Source organism: Sus scrofa, chromosome 6, assembly GCF_000003025.6.
Source record: "Sus scrofa isolate TJ Tabasco breed Duroc chromosome 6, Sscrofa11.1, whole genome shotgun sequence".
Taxonomy (NCBI): Eukaryota; Metazoa; Chordata; class Mammalia; order Artiodactyla; family Suidae; genus Sus; species Sus scrofa.
In genome coordinates this window covers 50,831,359-50,852,276 of record NC_010448.4, presented here as the reverse complement: position 1 = coordinate 50,852,276, position 20,918 = coordinate 50,831,359, and the positions used below count along the sequence as shown (strand labels likewise).

The following is a 20,918-nucleotide window of genomic DNA, read 5'->3' as shown; positions in this document are numbered from 1 at the left end:
TTTTTTGTCTTTTTGCCTTTTCTAGGGCGGCACCCTCGGCATATGGAGGTTCCTAGGCTAGGGGTTGAATTGGAGCTGTAGCTGCCGGCCACAGCCACAGCCACAGCAACACAGGATCCGAGCTGCATCTGCAACCTACACCACAGCTCACAGCAACGCCAGATCCTGAACCCACTGATCGAGGCCAGGGATCGAACCCACAACTTCATGGTTCCTAGTCGGATTTGTTAACCACTGAGCCATTTCGGGAACTCCAGCATCCTTCTCATTTTTTTTTTTAATCTTTTTTTTTTTTTTTTGGTCTTTTTTGCCATTTCTTGGGCCGCTCCCGCGGCATATGGAGATTCCCAGGCTAGGGGTCTAATCCAAGCTGTAGCCGCTGGCCTACGCTAGAGCCACAGCAACGTGGGATCTGAGCTGTGTCTGCAACCTACACCACAGCTCACGGCAACGCCGGATCGTTAACCCACTGAGCAAGGGCAGGGATCGAACCCGCAACCTCATGGTTCCTAGTCGGATTCGTTAACCACTCCGCATCCTTCTCATTTTTAAGGCCTCTCCCCTGTATAGACTCTCCTGAAAGTAAAGATTCTGGCTGAAATTTCCTGCACTGTTCCTACAAGGTTTCTCTTGGGACGTGTGACCTTTTGGGCTCTACTGGAAAGACTGGCCATCCTCATACAACCAGCAGGTTTCCTGCAGTGGCGCTTGGATGACCAAAAAATGCAGCTCACTCATGAATTCTTAACACACATTTTATAAATAGCCCCTGCTCTGTGGGTTTTCCAGTAAAAACGAGAAGCCTGGGTTCTAGAGAACGCTTTTATCACACTCATTCGTGCTGGATTTACCACTACTGTGGACTCTCTGATGAACGTGAAGACAGGAAGGAACTCTTGCTAAAGCCCTGACCACAGGCAAGACATCTGTAGGGTTTCGCCCTGTGTGGACCCTCTGATGGGCTTGGAGATGTGAACTCTGGCTGAAGCCCTTCCCACACGCGTCACTTTGGGAGGGCTCCTTTCCGGTGTGGACTCTCTGATGGGCCTGAAGTTCTTACCACACATGTCGCGCCTGTATGGTTTGACGCCGGTGTGGATTCTCTGATGGGCTTGAAGGTTTGAGGCCTTATGAAGTCCTTCCCATGTACCTTGAATTGATACGGTTTCTCTCCAGGGTGAACTCTCTGGAGAGGACCCGATCTCCAGCTGAACATCCTGTCACATGCCTTCCGTGTGTGTGTGTGTGTGTGTGTGTGCGCGCGCGCGCGCGTGCGCGTGCGTGGCGCGCTTGCTTGTGTGTACCTTTTGTCTCGAGGGAGCGCTGTCCGGTGAGCGCGAAGCTGTGAGGTCTGACCGACGCCTTTATCCCACAGCTCCCATTTCCAGGATTTCCCTCCAGTGCTGTCAGCGCAGTGGCTGCTGAGGTCCAAGCTATGACCGGAGCCCTTCTCACAGCTGCTGCCCCCCCACGGAGTTTCCCCTGGGTGAAGGGGCTCAGGAGTGGGAAGGGAGGTGATCTGACTGCAGCCCTCTGCACACACCTGCCATCTGGAGGGTTCCTCCCTGCTGTCGGCTCTCTGATGGGTGTGCAGAGGTGAGCTCTGTTGGAAGCCCGCCCCACGAGCATCATTCCCTGGGCGTTTCCCTCGGAGGTGCACACTCTGATGGCCGAGAGACACGGAGCTGTAACCAGGGGCCCCTCCAACACTCACTGCACATCTGGGGCTTCTCTCCTGAGTGCAGCTGCTGCTGAAGTTCAAGATCAGAGCCCAGGCTGAAGGCCTCTCCATTCTCATCGGAAGTCTGTTCTCCAGAGCAGGTTACACTGTGCCGGGCGGGGTTCTTCAGGAAGCCTTTTCCGTGATGTGGCCACAGGGCTTCCTGCTTTTGCGTCTTTCCTCATTGCAATGGGGATGAGAGATCCTTCTTGTGTTACAATGGTCACATTTACTCAGATTACTTGTTACGGCAATTTGCTGACACCTACTCGGATAAGTCTGGATTCTCTCAGATACATCTTCTTCCAGAAATCCCAGGAGGTCTGAACTGGAAACTCCTGATGGGCGGTACTGCTGGAACGGCCCCCCTTGAAGCTTCACTGCATAGTTCCCATCTTCGGGAGCCTGAGCAGGTTCTCCTGCCCACACCCGACAGGGGGAATCATCTTGTTGGAGCAACGTGGATGTCTTGCCTTGCAGACGGACGATAGAGTCTGGGGTTCTGATGACTTTACCTGTAAACTGTTCTTGTGTTTGCCAGCGCATAAGGTCTTCCGGTAACAGGTGTCTTAATCCTCCTTCTTGAAGGCGCTCTGTCTCATTTCGATTCCTGTGTCCTGGAAGGAGAAAGAGAATTCAGAGATGAAACCGAGGACAAGTGAATGTTTGTGCAGGGGTAATAATTAGTTCAAGGCTCGACCATATTTGGAGACCGTATTTAACCAGTGGAGCGTTCAGCTGGACGCTTAAGTTTTTGTTTTTTTTTTTTTTCATGCCTAAGGAAACAGGGAGGTGATAAGGCTGTTCCTTCCCACTGTTAATGAGACTAATATATCAACACTCATGTATGGGACCAAATTACAAATGCAAGGCTAGGAGTTCCCTGGTGGCTCAGAGGATTTAGGATCTGACGTTGTCACTGCTGTGGCTCAGATTACTGCTGTGGCTTGGGTTCGATCCCTGGCCCAGGAACTTTCACATGCCTTGGGTGCAGCCAAAGGAAAAAGGGAATACAAAACTACAGAGCAGGGGACACTCTCAAAAACTGAAAAGAATACATTTGCAAAGGGAAATATCTTCTCAGCCCTCATAAGGAACCCATGAGATGGTAGCTTTATTTCCTGAATTTAGCCATTTAATGTACTTTTTTTTTTTTTTTTTGTCTTTTTAGGGCTGCACCTTTGGCATATGGAGGTTCCCAGGCTAGAGGTCGAATTGGAGTTGTAGCTGCTGGCCTCTGTCACAGCCACAGCAACTCGGGATCCCAGCCTCGTCTGCAACCTACACCACAGCTCATGGCAACACCAGATCCTTAACCCACTGAGCGAGGCCAAGGGTCAAACCCAAGTCCTCATGGATGCTAGTCAGGTTCCCGCTGAGCCATGACAGGAACTCCTAAATGCCCATGTTAATACACGAGCTAGATTTCAGAGAATTCCCCTTTCTTTCAGTTATGTCCTAATATATTATATCCAACTAGCTGGAATGCCCTGGTGGCCTAATGGGTTAAGGATCTGGCATTGTCACTGCTGTGGCTTGGATTACCACGGTGGCAAGGGTTTGATCTCTGCCCCAGGAATGCACGCCGTGGATATGGCCAAAAGCCAAAAAACTAGAAAATGTATTTCCTCAACTGACACATCCATGGAAGAATAAATCCTATGCTAACTACTGCTGCTTAATTTGGCTGAATTTTCTGAAAAGCTTGAGTGGCTAATATTTATCTTCCAGGTTTTGTAGATGCATATCTGCAAATACCACGTGCTGTGGGAGTGAGCACACAAGAGCGCCCCCAATGATCCCTGCCTCCTGGTATCCATACCCACCCTATTGAAGTCCCCTCCATGATGTACCAGGATTGGTCTGCGAAGACAATGGACTATGGCAGAAGGGATGGTATGTCACTTCCAAGGTTATGCCATAGAAGACACTGTGGTTTCTGCCTTCCACGCTCTTGGGTGCAACTAGCTTGGGGCAAGCAGCTGCCATGTTTTGAGGACACGCAGGCAGCCCTAGGGAGAGGCCCACCTGCCAAGGCACTGAGGCTTCCCCATCTTGGAAGCAGATTCTTCAAGCCCATCAAGCCTTCAGGGGATTGCAGCAGTGGCAGACTCCTTGCGTCCTTATGAAATTGTGAGCCAGAACCACCCAGCTAAGCTGCCCCCAGATTCCTGGCTCACAGAGACTGTAATGTCTAGTTTCAAGCTGCTAAGTTTTGCTTTTTTTTCTTTCTTTCCTTTTTGGCTACCCCACAGTGTATGGAGTTCTCAGACCAGGGATCAGATCCGAGATGCAAGTTGACCCACGCCACAGCGATGGCAACGCCGGATCCTATAACCCACCGTGCTGGGCTGGGGATTGAACCTGTGCCCTGGTGCTGCAGCGAACCTGCCAATCCCATTGCGCCACAGCAGGAACTCCTTAAACTGCTAAGTTTAAGAGTAACTCGTCACACAGCAATTGATGGCTAACACAAGTCCCAAAGAAATTCACATCAGGTTGCACAAGCATCAGAAGGTAATAATCCTTTTGTCCCACTGGGGTATTATCCACTCGTGAGCTGTCTGCAGGAGGAGTGAAAGCGGCGAGATCCACTTAGCACCAAGGACTTAGCTGCTAGGACTCCACCCTGCTTGGTCTTCACTGAGCACCCATCCCTGTGGGTTTCTGGCTCCGCCCAAAGCTGCTCTCCTCTCCCTAACTGCAATATCCTATCTACTTTGGGGGGTTGATATCCTGTGAAAAAGAAATAGAAAAGGCACAGGTGAGTACATAAATTAAAATTTTTATTCCACCACCACAATCTTCATGCACTCTTTAAGTAGTACTTTTCCAAATTCTGACTGTGGCCTGTGGTAATGAATACCTTCTCTGTCGTGATCCAGTACCCAAATACACAGATCACAGAATCGAGGGATCGAATGACCTGATCCCAAGCACTATTTACTTTCATCTCATCTCTTTTCCCATCCGTTACTCACAATTTCTGTTGCACTGTATACAGACGCTGACAAGAAGCTATGATGGTTCTGCCTTGTTTCATTAAATGCAATAGTGATGCGATTCACCAACTGATTTAAACCCCCACCAAGATGGCATGGGTGGAAGTTTCTGGGCCAGGGATTGAACCTGCGCCAGAGAAGCAACCTAAGCCTCAGCCAGGACAACACCGAAGCCTTCACCTGCTGCGCCACAGGAGTCTGCACATTTGAAACCGAGACATGCCAGGAGGCTGGCAGAGTCACAGGGGCCCGTCCCCACTGAGAGCAGGTTCTGGAAGTTCTCCAGCATCATGTCCTGATACAGCCTCCTCTGCGTGGGGTCCAGCAGCCCCAGCTCCTCCTTGGTGAAGGTCACTGCCACCTACACCACCAAGCACATGCAGCCTCATGCGTATGATCTGATCCGTGGCCACTGGAGCGGGGGCAGCAGGGAGCGGGTGGAGAGGGTGGGGGGGAGGCGGTTCTGGATCCCAAGGGCCTCGAGTCCACCTTACGTCATTTCCTTCTCTTCTCCATCCAGCATGTCAACCCCATGTGCTACACACAGCAATATTTTTATGAGCCGCTTTAAGGTTCTGGTCGGATGATGTACTTTGAAGACATTATGCTAAGTGAGACAAGCCAGTCACGAAAGGATGAGGTGTGCGACTCCACGCATGTGAGGTACTCGGAGTAGTCAAGAGTATAGAGACAGGAAGTAAAACGAGGGTGGCCAGGGACTCAGGGGAGGGGACAGGGAGTCACTGTTTCACTTTGGGGCTCTTTGGGCTTCTGGTGATGGTTGTGCAACAGGGTGAACGTACTTCAAACACTGAACTCTACGCTTAAAACGGTTAAAAAGGTAAATTTTATGTTATATATATTTTACCACAATAAAAGTTGCCCATTGACAGGTGAATGCGGGAGTTTCTGTTGTGGCTCAGCAGGTTAAGAATCTGACTAGCATCTGTGAGGATGCGGGTTTGATCCCTGGCCTCATTCAGTGGGTTAAGGCATTGTCATGAGCTGGCATTGTCATGAGCTGTGGTGCAGGTCGCAGATGTGGCTTGGACCCTGCATTGCTGTGGCTGTGATGTATGCCGGCAGCTGCAGCTCAAATTTGACCCCTAGTCTGAGAACCTCCATGTGCCGCAGGTATGGCCCTAAAAAAAAAAACCCAAGTGAATGAACAACCAAATTGTGGTATGCAATGAAATACTATGTAGCAATAGAAAGGAACAAACTATTGACATGTGTTCAAAAACATTCTGATGAATAAATGAAGCCAGACACAAAAACATTCTGTGAAGATGAAACTCAAGAAAAGGTGACTCTAATCTGCAATGACATAATCTCAGTCAGTCATTGCCTACAGTTGGGGCATCAGGGAACCTTTTTGGTGATGGAGACGGTCTGCATTTAGACTGTGGTGGGGGTCACGCGGGTGTGTGTACATTTGTCAAAATTGATCGGATACATTTATTATATGTAAATTACACCTCAAAAATGATTTTTTTGGGGGGCTGTGCCTGTGGCATGCAGAAGTCCCTGAGCCAGGGATCGAATCCATGCCACAACAGTGACACCAGATCCTTAACCACTAGGCCACCAGGGAACTCCAAAAATGATTGGATTTTTTAAAATTTTATTTATTTTTATTTTTTTGCTCTTTAGGGCTGCACCCAGAGCATGTGGAAGTTCTCAGGCTAGGGGTCTAATCGGAGCTACAGCTGCTAGCCTAGGCCACAGCCACAGTAATGCAGGATCCAAGTGGCATCTGTGACCAACACCACAGCTCACGGCAATGCCAGACCCCTGACCCACTGAGCAAGGCTAGGGATCGAACCGGCATCCTCATGAATCCTAGTCGGATTCGTTTCCGCTGTGCCACACAATGGGAACTCTCCCAAAATGATTTTAAAAGGCATAATTAAGGGAGTTCCTGCTGGGGCACACTGGGTTAAGGATCCAGCACTGCCACAGCTATGGCATAGGTTGCAGCAGTGGCTTGGATTTGACCCCTGGCCCAGGAACTTTCGCATGCCACAGGCATGGCAGAAATAAAAAAAAAAGACACAAGAAAACAAATAGACTTTCTGCAAAGAATCTGAAAAAGAATGGATGTGTGTATATGTAGAACTGAATCACTTTGCTGTGCACCTGAAATGAACACAATGGAGTAAGTCAACTGGACTCTCATACAATTTTTAAAAAACCAATAGACAAACCACAGAATGGCAAAAATTATTCACAGTACACATATTTAACAAAGGACTTGAACTAAGAAAATATAAAGAAATCCTTAATAATAAAAAGAGAAGCCAAATGTGTAAATGAGCAGATGACGTCAACACACTTTTCACAGGGGATGTGCAAATGGCAAAAACACATGAGAAAGCTTCCAGCATCACTTATCAGGAAGCAGGTATAAACTATAGTCGTGGTGAGAAGGCATTTTATTAGAATGGCTAAAATAAAAAAGCCCGACGACACCAAATGATGCCAAGAGGTAGAGCAAGCTGCAACTTTGCATGTACCACTGGTGGATTGTTTTTGTTTTGTTTTGTTTTGTTGCTTTTTAGGGCCGCACCCATGGCATATGGAGGTTCCCAGGCCAGGGGTCCATTCAGAGCTACAGACGCCGGCCTTCACCACAGCCACAGCAACGTGGGATCTGAGCCGCGTCTGCATCCCACACCATGGCTCACAGCAACACTGGATCCTTCACCCACTGAGCAAGGCCAGGGATTGAACCTGCAACTCATGGTTCCTAGTCGGATTTGTTAACCACTGGGCCATGATGGGAACTCCCCCACTGGTGGATTATTAACTGGTACAACCGCTTTGGAAAACAGTTTACATTTACCTACCATACAAACCTAGTCATTCCACTTCTAGATGCTTATCCAAGAGATAGGAAAATATGTCCACGAGATTTACTCAGAATGTTCATGGGAGCTTTATCCATAACAATTAAAAGATGCAAAGAGGAGTTAAGGGTCTGGCACTACCACTTCTGTGGCTCTGGCTGATGCTGTGGTGAAGGTTTGATCCCTTGCCTAGGAACTTCTGTAAGCCATGGGTAAGGCCCTCCCCTGCCAAAAAAATAGAAACCCTTCTCAGACTATACATTAAAAGTATGCTGAAACCTCGAGTGACAGCATATATGAAAAAATTGAAGAAGTTCCCACCATGGCTCAGCGGAAATGAATCTGACTAGTATCCATGAGGACGCAGGTTCGACCCCTGGCCTCACTCAGTGGGTTAAGGATCAGGCATTGCCATGAGCTGTGGTGTAGGCCACAGGCGCGGCTCGGATCTGGCATTGCTGTGGCTGTGGTGCAGGCCCTCAGCTACAGCTCTGATTCGACCCCTAGCCTGGGAACCTCCATATGCCACAGGTACAGCCCTAAAAAGAAAAAAAAATAAAACAAAATAAAAATGAAAATTGTCCATCACTGTGATTATAAATAGAGCTGATTAACAAGCAGTGTAGTAATTTGTTTTTAAAATCTCAGGGAGTTCCCGTTGTGGCTCAGTGGTTAATGACCCAACTAGGAACCATGAGGTTCTGGGTTTGATTCCTGGCCTCGCTCAGTGGGTTAAGGATCTGGCGTTGCCGTGAGCTGTGGTGTAGGTCGCAGACACAGCTCGGATCTCATATTGCTGTGGCTCCGGTGTAGGATGGCATCTACAGTTCCAGTTAGACCCCTAGCCTGGGAACCTCCGTGTGCCAAGGGAACGGCAGAAAAAAGGCAAAATGATAATAATAATAATACTAATAATAATAACAAATAAAATAAATTTTAAAAATAAAAAAAAGTAAGTACCTGGCATTTAACAAAGTCATTTTCTTCCTTATCCTTTCCATAGAAGAGAAAAGAGATATAATTTTAAGAGATAAAAACCAACTCACCTGGAACTTGGTCAGTTTCTCCCGCCCTTTGTGGGGACGGGCAGAGTCCTGGGAAGGCACCACTGGCAAAGGAGAAAGAAACCATGAGATGCGGGTCTGAGCCCATGAATCACAGCCTCTCAGCCCCGGGCCCTTGTAAACAATCTGCTCACGTCCAAACAGCAAGGCTCACATGAGCATCCTGGCGTCTCCCGGGGTTCAGGTTCATCCTGGCTGTCAGGGGAAATGGACGGCAGGGGGATGGGGACGCTATGAAGTGGACTCTGGGGCCAGCAGGTCTGGGTCAAAGCTGGCTCTGCTCCCGTGAAATCATATTCTGGTTTTGGCCCCTCGTGCCTGCCACGGGGCTCCTGAAACCCTTGTCATTTCCCGGGTGCCAGGAGTGTCTTTTGTTCCAAGGCGGTGACTCCTGGTGAGCTCCTGGACAGGGTCTGGTCACCAGAAAGACCAAACCACGATTAGATGCGGGAATTTGCAGCTGCACAACTCCCTCCCAGTCTCCAGAGAGGGAAGAGGGGCTGCAAACGGAGTTTACAGTTGATGGTGACTACATGAGGACGTGTCCTTAAAACCCCAATAGCACGGGGCCTGGGGAGCTTCCAGGTGGGCGGCCACACCCCCAGATCAGCGGGACAGAATTTCCTGTACTTGGGACCCTCCCAGACCCTGCCTTGTGCATCTCTCCCCGTGGCTGTTCATCTGTATCCTTCCTTTAACAAACTGGTAAAGGTTAAGTGTTTGTGTTCTGGGGGCCGCACCAGCAAATGACTGAATCCATAGGGGACGAGTCGTGGGAGCCTCCGATTTGCAGCCTTGTCAGACCGGAGGGTGTGGGGAACCTGGGGACCTAGGATTGGCAAAGGGCATCAGAGGTGGAGGAGGGCAAGCTTGTGCACCTGAGCCCTTGCCCTGTGGGATGGGACTCCATCCCCAGGGAGAGCGCGTCTGCCCTGAGTTAAACTGCCGGGCGCCCGCCTGGAAAAGCAAAATTGCTTGGTGTGGGGGGAAAAAACCCACCACGTCTGGTGTCAGGAATGTTGTGACTGCGGTGGGAGAGCGAAACTAATGGAGAAACACGGTGGGGGGGGGGTGGGGAGAAAGCTTCTCTTCCACAGCTACCGACTCTGCTTAAGGTGATGAACCTTCTTGTGCCTCAAATCGGCCACCTGCAAAGTGAGACCTGGGCTTCCCTGACAGGATGGGTGTGTGGGTAAGTATATGAGCGACAGAAACTGTAACTGATTTCACTGCAGCTGCAGAAAAGCAGGGGATGGTATGCATCATGAAATTGTCCTTGAAAAAATCTTTTGCCGTCATTTCCAATAAAGGAGTCTTTTATAACATCCAGATTTCAGGGACGATACAATGCTTTCAAGGTCTTAGGAAATTTTCCTGATGGTCCAGTGGTTCCAAGTTGGTGCTTTCACCTCGGAAGCCAAGGTCTCTGGTCTGAGAACTGAGATCTCACATCAAGCTGTTGCACACTGTGGCAAAAAAAAAAAAAAAAAAAAAAAAAAAAAAAAATCCTTTATCTCTGTTAAGTCCAATTCTGGTTGGCTACATTACTTAATTTCTGGCCCCGTAATCATATTTTTTATTAATATCAACATCTGGTTTTATAAAAGGCATAAATAGGTGTTTCCATCATGGTTCAGTCGTTAACGAATCTGACTAGGAACCATGAGGTTGCAGGTTCGAACCCTGGCCTTGCTCAGTGGGTTAAGGATCCGGCATTGCCGTGAGCTGTGGTGCAGTCACAGATGCGACTCAGATCCCTCGTTGCTATGGCTCTGGCGTAGGCCAGTGGCTACAACTCCGATTCGTCCCCTAGCCTGGGAATCTCCATATGCCTCAAGAGCGGCCCTAGAAAAGGCAAAAAGACAAAATAAAAAATAAAAATAAAAATAAATAAATAAAAGGCATAAATATTTGGGAATTTACTTCATGTAGCCAGAGAGCACATCCAAAAACACATCCCCCCTCCCATGCTGACTACAGTAAAGAGAAACATTCGTTTATTTGATTGTTTGGTTTTTTTTGTTCTTGGCTGTGCCCATGATACATGGAAGTTCCCAAGCCAGGGATCGAACCCACCCCACAGCAGTGACCTGAGCTGCTGCAGTGACTTATGCCAGATCCTTTACCCACTGAGCTGCCAGGGAACTCCAAAAGAAACTATCTTAAAATATGACTGCTGTTTCTTTTACATTTTAAACAAAGGTCTGACAGTCTGTCTCACTTAAATGAACAATACTGCAGGGGCCAAAACAGGTCCTAATTTATAAGGGGGCTTTGGGGATTAAGTGAGCAAGTCCAGTCACCCTGATTAGGCAAGTGGCTACTAGGGGCTGGGAGGGCAGCAATGACGGCTCGGGAGTGTGGGGTTTCTTTGGGGAGTGATGTAAACGTTCTGGAAGGAGACAGTGGTGATGGTTGTACAACCTTGTGAATATACCAAAACCCAGTGAGTTGTGTACTTGAAAAGTTGTGTGACTCTTGGGAGTTCCTGTCGCGGCTCAATAGTAATGAACTCGACGATGATCCGTGAGGATACAGGCTCGATCCCTGGCCTCGCTCAGTGGCTTAAGCATCTGGCGTTGCTGTAAGCCGTGGTGTAGGTCGCAGCAGCTTGTAGCTCCAATTTGACCCCAGCCTGGGATTTTCCATATGCTGCGGGTACGGCCCTAAAAAAAAAAAAAAGAAAAAAGAAAAAAAAAAAAAAAGATGTGGGAATCTCATGATATGTGAATTATATCTCAAGCTGAAAAACAGAGGGGAAAAAAGCCTTGGCTCAGTGCCTGGCATGTAATACAAGTGACATGATATTGCTGTTCCCCTGTGATGGACCAGATGAAGTTACTGATAATCACAGAGCTGGTGAGAGGCAAGACCACCTGACCTGACTAACCCACATCGAACTCTGACTCCAGAGCCCCTGCTCTCAAGCTGGCCTCTGTGTCTCTAACTACAAGCATGCAGGAGGATGAGAGGGGTGTCCTTAGGGTGGAGAGAAAGGGCAGTGCCTGGTTACAGACTCTGCTGAAAGGGACCCGCTGAGATATGCAGCCAGAGCATCAGGATTCTACCCACACTCCTGACTCACGAGCTCTTTGGTCTATTTCCACATCTGCACAGTGGGAATAATGACAACAGCTAACACGGAGGGCTGATGGGGGTTTCGGAGAATCCACACAGGTAAGTGCCAGTGGCGGATAGCTCCTCCTACTTGTGCTTCCGCCTGCTTCAGGCAGAAACACCTTCGTAGGGATGAGAGCAACTCGGCCACTCCCCAAGCCTTGGAAGAAAGATCGGTCCTAACACCCAACTCCCTTGCTCCGGCCCTGTTCTTGCTGCCCTCTCTTGCCCTGCTCAGCAACAGGTTTTGCAAGGAGACCCGACATTTCCCAGAATTTAGTAAGAGAAAGCCAGTCGGGGTTGGGGTGCCTGGCTCAGCCCTACTCACTATGCGCCCTTCAAATCCCTGCACCCAGAAGTCTTCTGTCCCCCGAGGGACATCTGGGGGTTAGTGAGTGGCTGAGCATCTGTTTTGCCAGTGAGATGATTAACACGACTTTCTATCCCCAGTGCCTAGAATACAGTGAGCACTCAAGACATACCGAGGAGAATCAAAGACTGAAGACACTCCCTTGGATAAGGATCAGACCGATCCATCTGAGGTTCCTCTGAGCTGGAAAATTTGGAGGCTGTTCCTAATCAGGAGAAGGAGAGGATGAACTGGATATTCTTTTTCTCTGGGGTTTTTTCTTTTTTCTTTTTTGGCCACCCCACAGCTTATAGAGTTCCCAGGCCAGGGATCAGATCAGAGCCACAGTTGAGACCTACACCACGGCTGTGGCAACTCCAGATCCTTTAACCCACTGTGCCAGGGCTGGGATTGAACCTGTGTCCTGGATCTGCAGGGACGCTGCCAATCCCGTTATCACAGTGGGAACGCCTCTCTGGGTTTCTTTTTTTTTTTACTTGTTTTGCTCAAGCAACACTAAGGTCACCCTTAAAAGTAAGAGATAAAAGGGAAAATCATGGGCACTGGATGAGGCCACCCCCATCTATCTATCTACCTATATATCTATCCCAATCAGGTATTTACTCAAATGTCATTCTCCTTGGAGTTCTTCCATAGGCATGCTTTATATAATTTAAATCCCCTGTTCCACGAGGCAGAAGGTAGCTGAGCCCCAGGCTGAGCAGCTGCAATTTGTCTACTTTGAGATAAAGATAATGCACGAGCAGAGCTCTGCTTGAGTAAAAGATAAGGAGGCCACATTCTTCTTGAGATCAAGGAGACCTCCCAGGCCACACACACATGCAGAATAACCCTCAGGGGTCAGGGAAGGGACGGGGCACCAGCCCATAATATGCCCAGCCAACCTCCCAGAAACCCTCACATTGGAATCCACCTTGGCTGAAAGATGTTTGTCCACATGGGGAGGGTCCTGAGTCAGAAGAGGCTTAGACAACAAGCACGACGACTGGCCAGAGGGAACCCAGAAAACTGCCCCATATAAGCAACTTAAGCCACCCCAAAAGCAAGACTCTCTGGGCCCATGTGTGTTGCCTTTTCACACACCATGGCTTCTAATAAACACTTCCCTTCTTCACTGCCTTCTGCATCTTTGCTGAATTTATCCTTCCAAGAAGATAAAGACTGAAGTCCTGCCTCAGGTCCATGGGCCCTCGTGGTCTAGCATTTAGGATTCAGTGCCCTCAGAGCCATGGCTCAGGTTCCCTTCCGGGTCAAGGAGCCAAGACTCCACTGCAAGCTGCTGTACCCAGCAGCCCCTCAAAATCACCGCTTCCCTTCCTCTCCCATCCCTTCCCCTTTTGCAGTTAGGGTCTAGTATATGAGTGTATCTTGTAGTTACTCATCTCGCTTATGTCTGCCCACATTTTTACAGGGAGCCTCAATGTTTCCGTCCCGACTCGTTCTCCAGGGCCTAGAACAGTTCATGGCATGCAGCAGGCACTCAACATAGATTTGTTTGAAAAACAAAAAACAGTGAATGACGGAATGAATAGTTAACAAAGATACATCTTGCATATTACCTGAAAGCCTCATTACTACTCACCAGGATCATTCATCAACTCATTCAACGAATACTTATTGAGCATCTAGCATATACCAGGCACGACTGCATGTTAAAGAAACAGTGGTGGGAGTTCCCGTCATGACGCAGTAGAAAAGAATCTGACTAGCATCCATGAAGACTCTGGATCAATCCCTGGCCTTGCTCAGTGAGTTAAGGATCCAGCATTGCCGTGAGCTGTGGTGTAGGTCACAGACGCAGCTTAGATCCTGTGTTGCTGTGACTGTGGCATAAGCTGGCAGCGACAGCTCTGATTCAACCCCCAGCCTGGGAACCTCCACATGCTGCAAGTGCGACCCTAAAAGACCCCCCCCCAAAAAAAAAACAGTGGTGGATAAAATTCCTGCTTTCATGAAGCTGATATTATAGTAGCGGAGACACATAATAAACCAACAGATAAGTATGTAACATGTTAGCTAGTGATAGACACTGTTAAGAAAAATATGGCCGGGAAAAGGGGGGGGGTGGAGAAAGACGGGGAGGTACTATTTTAGGAAGGGTGGTTCAATTCCAGTGCTGAGTTACCAGGTGAGTGACATCTGCAGGCCAACTATCTTCTGGGGCCTCATGTGTAACATGTGGATGATAACAGGGTTTTTTTTTGAGAAATAAATGAGAAGGAGTTCCCGTCGTGGCTCAGCGGTTAATGAATCTGACCATGAGGTTGTGGGTTCGATCCCTGGCCTTGCTCAGGGGGTTAAGGATCTGGTGTTGCAGTGAGCTATGGTGTAGGTTGCAGACACGACTTGGATCCCGTGTTGCTGTGGCTGTGGCGTAGGCCGGTGGCTACAGCTCCGATTTGACCCCTAGCCTCTGAATCTCCATATGCTGCGGTAGTGGCCCAAGAAATGGTAAAAAGACAAAAAAAAAAAAAAAAAAAAAAAAAAAAAAGGAAAGAAATGAGAAGCACTGGAAACTCTGCTTGACTCAGACTAAATTCCAATGAATGCTAGTTATTGTTATTATAACCTGTGATGAATACAGAAATGATGCATTAGTCCTGGTTTGCTTCAAAGTACATTTGTTTTCAGAGATGAAAAATATTACCTTTTGTATAATAATTCTGTATAACTGTATATCAACTTATGAATACTCTGAAAACCTGAGGATTCTCCATATTTCTGAGAGTATGTGAGATAAAGGACAAGTAATATCAACATGGATTGTTTGGTCACCTAATCCATTTTCATGCATTTAAAAAGTTTCTCAGAGCAGCAGCCCTTGTATCCAGCTACCAACTGAACACCTGTACCAGCCACAAACTTCACTGCAAACCTTGTCACAGGGCTGGGCACACTAGAAAGAATATAACACAGTCCCCCACAACATAGGAATCTAGACTGACTGGCAACCAAGAGCAAATTAAATTCCAAATGAGCACACAAATCCATCACCGTCTTTTAACTGCCACTCTTTTGGGGCCCCTGGGCTTCTCACTAACCACTATTTTCCTAGTTACCAGGTGAAAACTTTGGAATTATTAATGTTCTCCATCCTATGACCTCCACATATTTATCATAATCTAGTGTAAATCCTCTTGACTCAAGGTCTGGATTTTGTATTAAAATATTCAAAAAAGAAAAAAAAAGGAGGGGGGATCATATAACAAAATTCACAAAGAGCATATGACGGCTAAAGGTTGACAAGGGTTGACAGCCATGTGAAAATTCATTATATTCTTTCCTCTACATTTGTGCTTGGAAAATGTTCTTAATTACTAGTAACCAAATATAACAGTACTACAAGATGATACAATTTTTGAGAAGCATAGAAAACTACACAGACATAGAAACAGCAAAAGAGAAATACATGAACATGGTTACAGTTGTCACCACGTGCTGGAATTATGGATAATTTTTGGCTTTATTTTTCAAATTATCTATCATGAGCACAAATTACTTCTAGAATCAAAATAGACATAATATCATAAAAATAGCAAGAGATTATTATTATTATTATTTTGCCTTTTTAGAGCCATACCTGTGGCACATGGAGGTTCCTAGGCTAAGGGTCCAATCAGAGCTGCAGCTGCCAGCCTACACCACAGCCATGGCAATGCCGGATCCTTAGCCCACTGAGCGAGGCCAGGGATGGAATCCGAGTCCTCATGGACCCTAGTTAGGTTCGCTACTGCTGAGCCACAACAGGAACTCCAGGAAAAGGTTTTTAAAGACAGTGTGAGGGTGAGGGTCACCAGGTGAGGGATCAGCTGGGGCACAATTCTCTGGCGGGTTAACGGTGTGGTAACAGGGTGATGTTTCAGGATCCAACCTCTCTGGGGTCTCCATGTTGGTGATCAGCATGAGGTTACTTTTCCCACCTGTTTGGGGTTTACTGTCTGCAAAACAACTCAAAGATGTGGCTCGGGATATTATCTACAGTCTTTGAGGGGGAAATAAAGGTCCTTCTTCACTTTATCGCTGAACCATTATTACTTTGTCCTGCTTGACTGTTTTCCTTTGTTTCCGCATATTCCCACTTTTATGATTAAATGTGCTCCCAGTTCCAAACTCCGGGAAGGCCTAGGAAGCAAAAGCTTTTTTCTTTTTACAAAACAAGAGATGGTAGACATGGGGGTGGGGGTGGGGGTGGTGTCGTCCTCAGGATAAATCACAGCAGACATCCCCAGGCACCAGCTGGGGCTGAGACCCACTCCTTCCTTTAAAAAAAAGTGCAGGGGGGAGTCATTGAGAATTCTGGGGGAAAAGAAACCCTTCTTCCCAAACGGGTCAGAGAAAAGCCAGTGGCTCGCAGCTGGCCCTCAGAACCCGCCCAGAACCCAGCTGGGGCTCCCAGAGGCTCTCAGGGACTGAGCTCTTCCCTGAAAGAAAGACGGGGGACAACTGACTGCCCTTTAACAGGTGCCAAGAGTCAGTTCTAAGCATTTCTACCTCTATTTGCTTCACCCGAATCTCACACGCATCTGCTAGGAATGTACTACCATTAACTCCACTTTACAGAGGAGAAACGGAGAAATTAACTCTACGAAGATCATATCGTTAAAAGACGGCAGAGCGGGCAGAGATGCGGGAGGCGAGGGAAACCCAGCATCTGGGAGACTCTGAAAACCCAAGACGGCGCCCCCGGCCCGCCCCCAACCGGTGGCGCACAAACCGCCCCAGACACCAAGGGGATGAAAACCGTGACGCCGGCCCTCCTCGGCCTCTATTCTCTGAGGAGGAGGGCGGCCCCTGCGGGTCCCACACCCTAGCAGGCTCGGAAGACAGGCGAGTTCTGGGCACGGACTCACCTCCCGGAACCTACTGACGACCGCTGCCTCTCACTCCTCTCACCGAACTGCCGCCCTCTACGCCGCTCCTGGACCACACTTCCCAGAATCCCCCAGCGAAACAAAGACTACAGCTCCTCCCAGCGAGAGCGGAAGCGGCACTGACTACCGGGCGCTGCCAGACTGCAATTCCCAGAATCCTCATCAAGGTCATGCCTCTGAATGAATGAATGAATGATAAGATGGTTCAGTTTTGTCAGTAGGCAGGCGCAATTAGCGTCCTCCTTGTTTTTTAAAATTTTGTTTGTTTTTTAGTTATATTACTTATAGGCGTGACTGAAAAGGAAATGGTGGCTAAGGAGTTCCCGTTGTGGCTCAGTGGTTAAGGAATCCGACTAAGAACCATGCGGTTGCGGGTTCGATCCCTGGCCTCGCTCAGTGGGTTAAGGATCCTGCGTTACGGTGAGCTGTGGTGTAGGTCGCAGACGCGGCTCGGATACCGCGATGTGGTATAGGCTGTGGTGTAGGCCAGTGGCTACAGCTCTGATTCGACCCCTAGCCTGGAAACCTCCATATGCTGCAGGAGCGGCCCTTAAAAAAGCAAACAAACAAACAAAAAGGAAATGGTGGCTATACAGGGAAGAAAGGCAGAAAAGGAGCGTTTGCTTTTGTTTTGATGTTATTGGTTTCCTTCCTTTATGGATACACCTAGGTCCCCGACAATGTTTACTTGGTCTGAGCTATTCATTCCAAAATGCTAAAGACTCACAAGAATGAAAAGCAACCTTTGGAGTTCCCATCGTGGCGCAGTGGTTAACGAATCCGACTGGGAACCAATGAGGTTGCGGGTTCGGTCCCTGCCCTTGCTCAGTGGGTTAACCATCCGGCGTTGCCGTGAGCTGTGGTGTAGGTTGCAGACGCGGCTCGGATCCCGCGTTGCTGCGGCTCTGGCGTAGGTTAGTGGCTACAGCTCCGATTCGACCCCTAGTCTGGGAACCTCCATATGCCGCAGGAGCGGCCCAAGAAATAGCAAAAAGACAAAAAAATAAAAATAATGGACATGCCTGGAGTTCCCATTGTGGCGCAACGGAAACGAATCCGATTAGGAACCATGAGGTTGCGGTTTGATCCCTGGCCTTGCTCAGTGGGTTAAGGATCTGGCGTTTCGGTAAGCTGTGTGTAGGTTGCAGACTCGGCTCTGATCTGATGTTGCTGTGGCTGTGGTGTAGGCCGGCAGCTGTAGCTCCGATTTGACCCCTAGCCTGGGAACCTCCATATGCTGTGGGTGCCGTCCTAAACAGCAAAAAAAAAAAAAAAAAAAAGTAAATTGAAAGCCAAGACATCCATCTAATCATGTATAGGTTACTGATTTTCTTAAAAAGTGACACTACACGAATTCCCACAGTGTGTTAAGAATCTGACTGCAGGGAGTTCCCATCGTGGTGCAGTGGTTAACGAATCCGACTAGGAACCATGAGGTTGCGGGTTCGGTCCCTGCCCTTGCTCAGTGGGTTAACGATCCGGCGTTGCCGTGAGCTGTGGTGTAGATTGCAGACGCAGCTCGGATCCCGCGTTGCTGTGGCTCTGGCGTAGGTTAGTGGCTACAGCTCCGATTCGACCCCTAGCCTGGGAATCTCCATATGCCGCGGGAGCGGCCCAAGAAATAGCAACAACAACAACAACAACAACAACAGACAAAAAACAAAAGACAAAAAACAAACAAACAAAAAAAGAATCTGACTGCAATGGCTCAGGTCGCTGCAGAGGCATGGGTGCAATCCCCAGTCAGTGGGGAGCATTGGGTTAAAGGATCTGACATTGCAGCTGCAGAGTAGGTTGCAGCTGTGGCTAAATTCAACCCCTGGCCCAGGATCTTCCATATGCCACAAGTGCAGCCATTAAAAAAAAAAAAAATTTATAAGGAGATCCTGCTGAATAGCATTGAGAACTTTGTCTGGATACTCACTCATGTTGCAACAGAACAAAGGGTGGGGAAAAAAATGTAATTGTAATGTATACATGTAAGGATAACTTGATCCCCTTGCTGTACAGTGGGAAAATTTAAAAAAATAAAAATAAAAATTAAACAAAAGGTGGCACTGCAAAGTAGTGGGGAATAAGAGAAAATTTCAGTAACTGGTATAAGAACAACCAGATATACATATGGAGAATAACTAAATTAGGTGGAAGGCAATATAGACTTTTAAGATTACATTATCTTCAAAGTTGATTTTAACTGTCATCCACCAAAAAATAAATAAAAAGAAGGGGGGGGGTTGGTGTTTGACTCTTTTCCTGACACATGGTTCCCCAAATTCTTATACTCTCCTGGACAATAAGCATGACATTTGGTCTAACGAGGCAACTCTAGGTAGGCTCCTGGAGGAAGGCTTTTCACCAAAAAGAACATCTCTCTTGGATTCTTTGAATGCTTTGTCCATAGTTTCCTTTAGCACTTTGAGAATATAAGTGCTAAAGTTGACTTAGGCGTTCCCCGGTGGCTCAGTGGGTTAACGATCTGGCATCTGGCATTGTCACTGCTGTGGCATGGGTTCAATCCTCAGCCCAGAAACTTGCAAGTGCAAGTGAAGCCAAAAAAAAAAAAAAAAAAAAAAAAGTTGATTTAAAATTTATCTAGTTAAGTTCAACTACTGTACTTGGACTTGGGGACAGTTTTGGTTCATTTCTCCTCTGAATGGGTGATAATTTTTGTTTATCATACTGTGGAATTTTATGTTGAATATTGTGATGTATTATCTCTTGAAATTAGATTCTTCCTTCTGCTCAGAGTTTGTTTTCGGTGCTTGCTTTGGGTTGTAATGGTGTGTTTGTTCAGTGACTATTAAGGGCTTGTGGGCCACCAAAAATATACTGAAGTCCTAAACTCCAATACTTAGGAATGTGACCTTGTTTGGTAATAGGCCCTTTGCAGATGTAATCAAGGGTACGGTGAACCCAGTCCAATATGATTGGTGTCCTTAAAAGATGAGAAAAATACAAGTTAACAGCAAGTTTCAATGGTCACCACCAGGGGGGAAGGAAGCAGAGCATGGCCCTACTGATACAGCCGATTTTTTTTTTTTTTTTTTGTCTTTTGCCATTTCTTGGGCTGCTCCCACGGCATATGGAGTTTCCCATGCTAGGGGTCAAATCAGAGCTGTAGCTGCTGGCCTACACCAGAGCCACAGCAACGCGGGATCCGAGCCGCGTCTGCGACCTACACCACAGCTCACGGCAATGCCAGATCCCCAACCCACTGAGCAAAGCCAGGGATCAAACCCGCAACCTCACAGTTCCTAGTTGGATTCGTTATCCACCGCACCACGACGGGAACTCCCAGCCCGATTTTTTTGATGTCTAGCCTCCAGATCTCTGGGAGAATAAAATTCTGTGTTTTAAGTTTCCCCAGTTGATGGTATGTCATTATGGCAGCATAGGAAATAAATACAATGACTTTCCTAAACTTTTAAAAACTCTTATGTGATCTGTAAGTCTCTATTCCTTTAGTTTGTGTTCAACTAGTGTGTTAACAGAGATTTCCTGGGATGCCTGGATAAAGGAGGAGGAGGAGGAGTCTATACGTATTTAAAGTCTTCCTTTTTTTTTTTTTTTTGGCTTTTGTCTTTTTAGGGCCACACCCGTGGCATATGCAGGTTCCCAGGCTAGGTGTCTAATCCGAGCTACAGCTGCCAGCCTACACCACAGCCACAGTAACGCCAGATCTGAGCCTAGTCTGCTAACTACACCACAGCTGACAGCAACACAGGATCCTTAACCCACTGAGTGAGGCCAGGGATCGAACCTGCAACCTAACGGTTCTTAGTTGGATTCATTTCCACTGTGCCACAACAGGAACTCCCTAAAGTCTTCAATTTTTAAAGTTTTAACATATGAATGCATCCTGAAAACCATCACCACAGTCAAGGTAGCAAACATATCCATCATTCCAACGTCACCTCATATCACC

The 20,918-nt window shown here is 47.6% G+C and overlaps 1 protein-coding gene across 5 annotated transcripts; it reads right to left on the bottom strand.

Annotated features, from left to right (window-relative positions):
- LOC102167273 (zinc finger protein 233-like) lies at positions 740 to 17,097 on the bottom strand. Of its 5 annotated transcripts, none has more exons than XR_002344682.1 (4): positions 16,973 to 17,097; positions 9,635 to 10,101; positions 8,618 to 9,048; positions 740 to 2,337 (listed from the first exon to the last, which is right to left on the bottom strand). XR_002344682.1 is itself a non-coding variant. In XM_021094502.1 (4 exons), the coding sequence occupies exons 2-4, from the start codon at positions 8,823 to 8,825 to the stop codon at positions 1,847 to 1,849; spliced, it is 609 nt and encodes a 202-aa protein (XP_020950161.1). In that variant the 5' UTR covers positions 8,826 to 10,101; positions 16,973 to 17,097; the 3' UTR covers positions 740 to 1,846. The 5 variants fall into 5 exon arrangements, 3 of the variants coding, with proteins under 3 accessions (XP_020950161.1, XP_020950162.1, XP_020950163.1); XR_002344681.1 differs by adding an exon at positions 12,235 to 12,327 and having other exon boundaries at positions 8,618 to 10,101; positions 16,973 to 17,079; XM_021094502.1 differs by having other exon boundaries at positions 8,618 to 8,679; positions 8,770 to 10,101.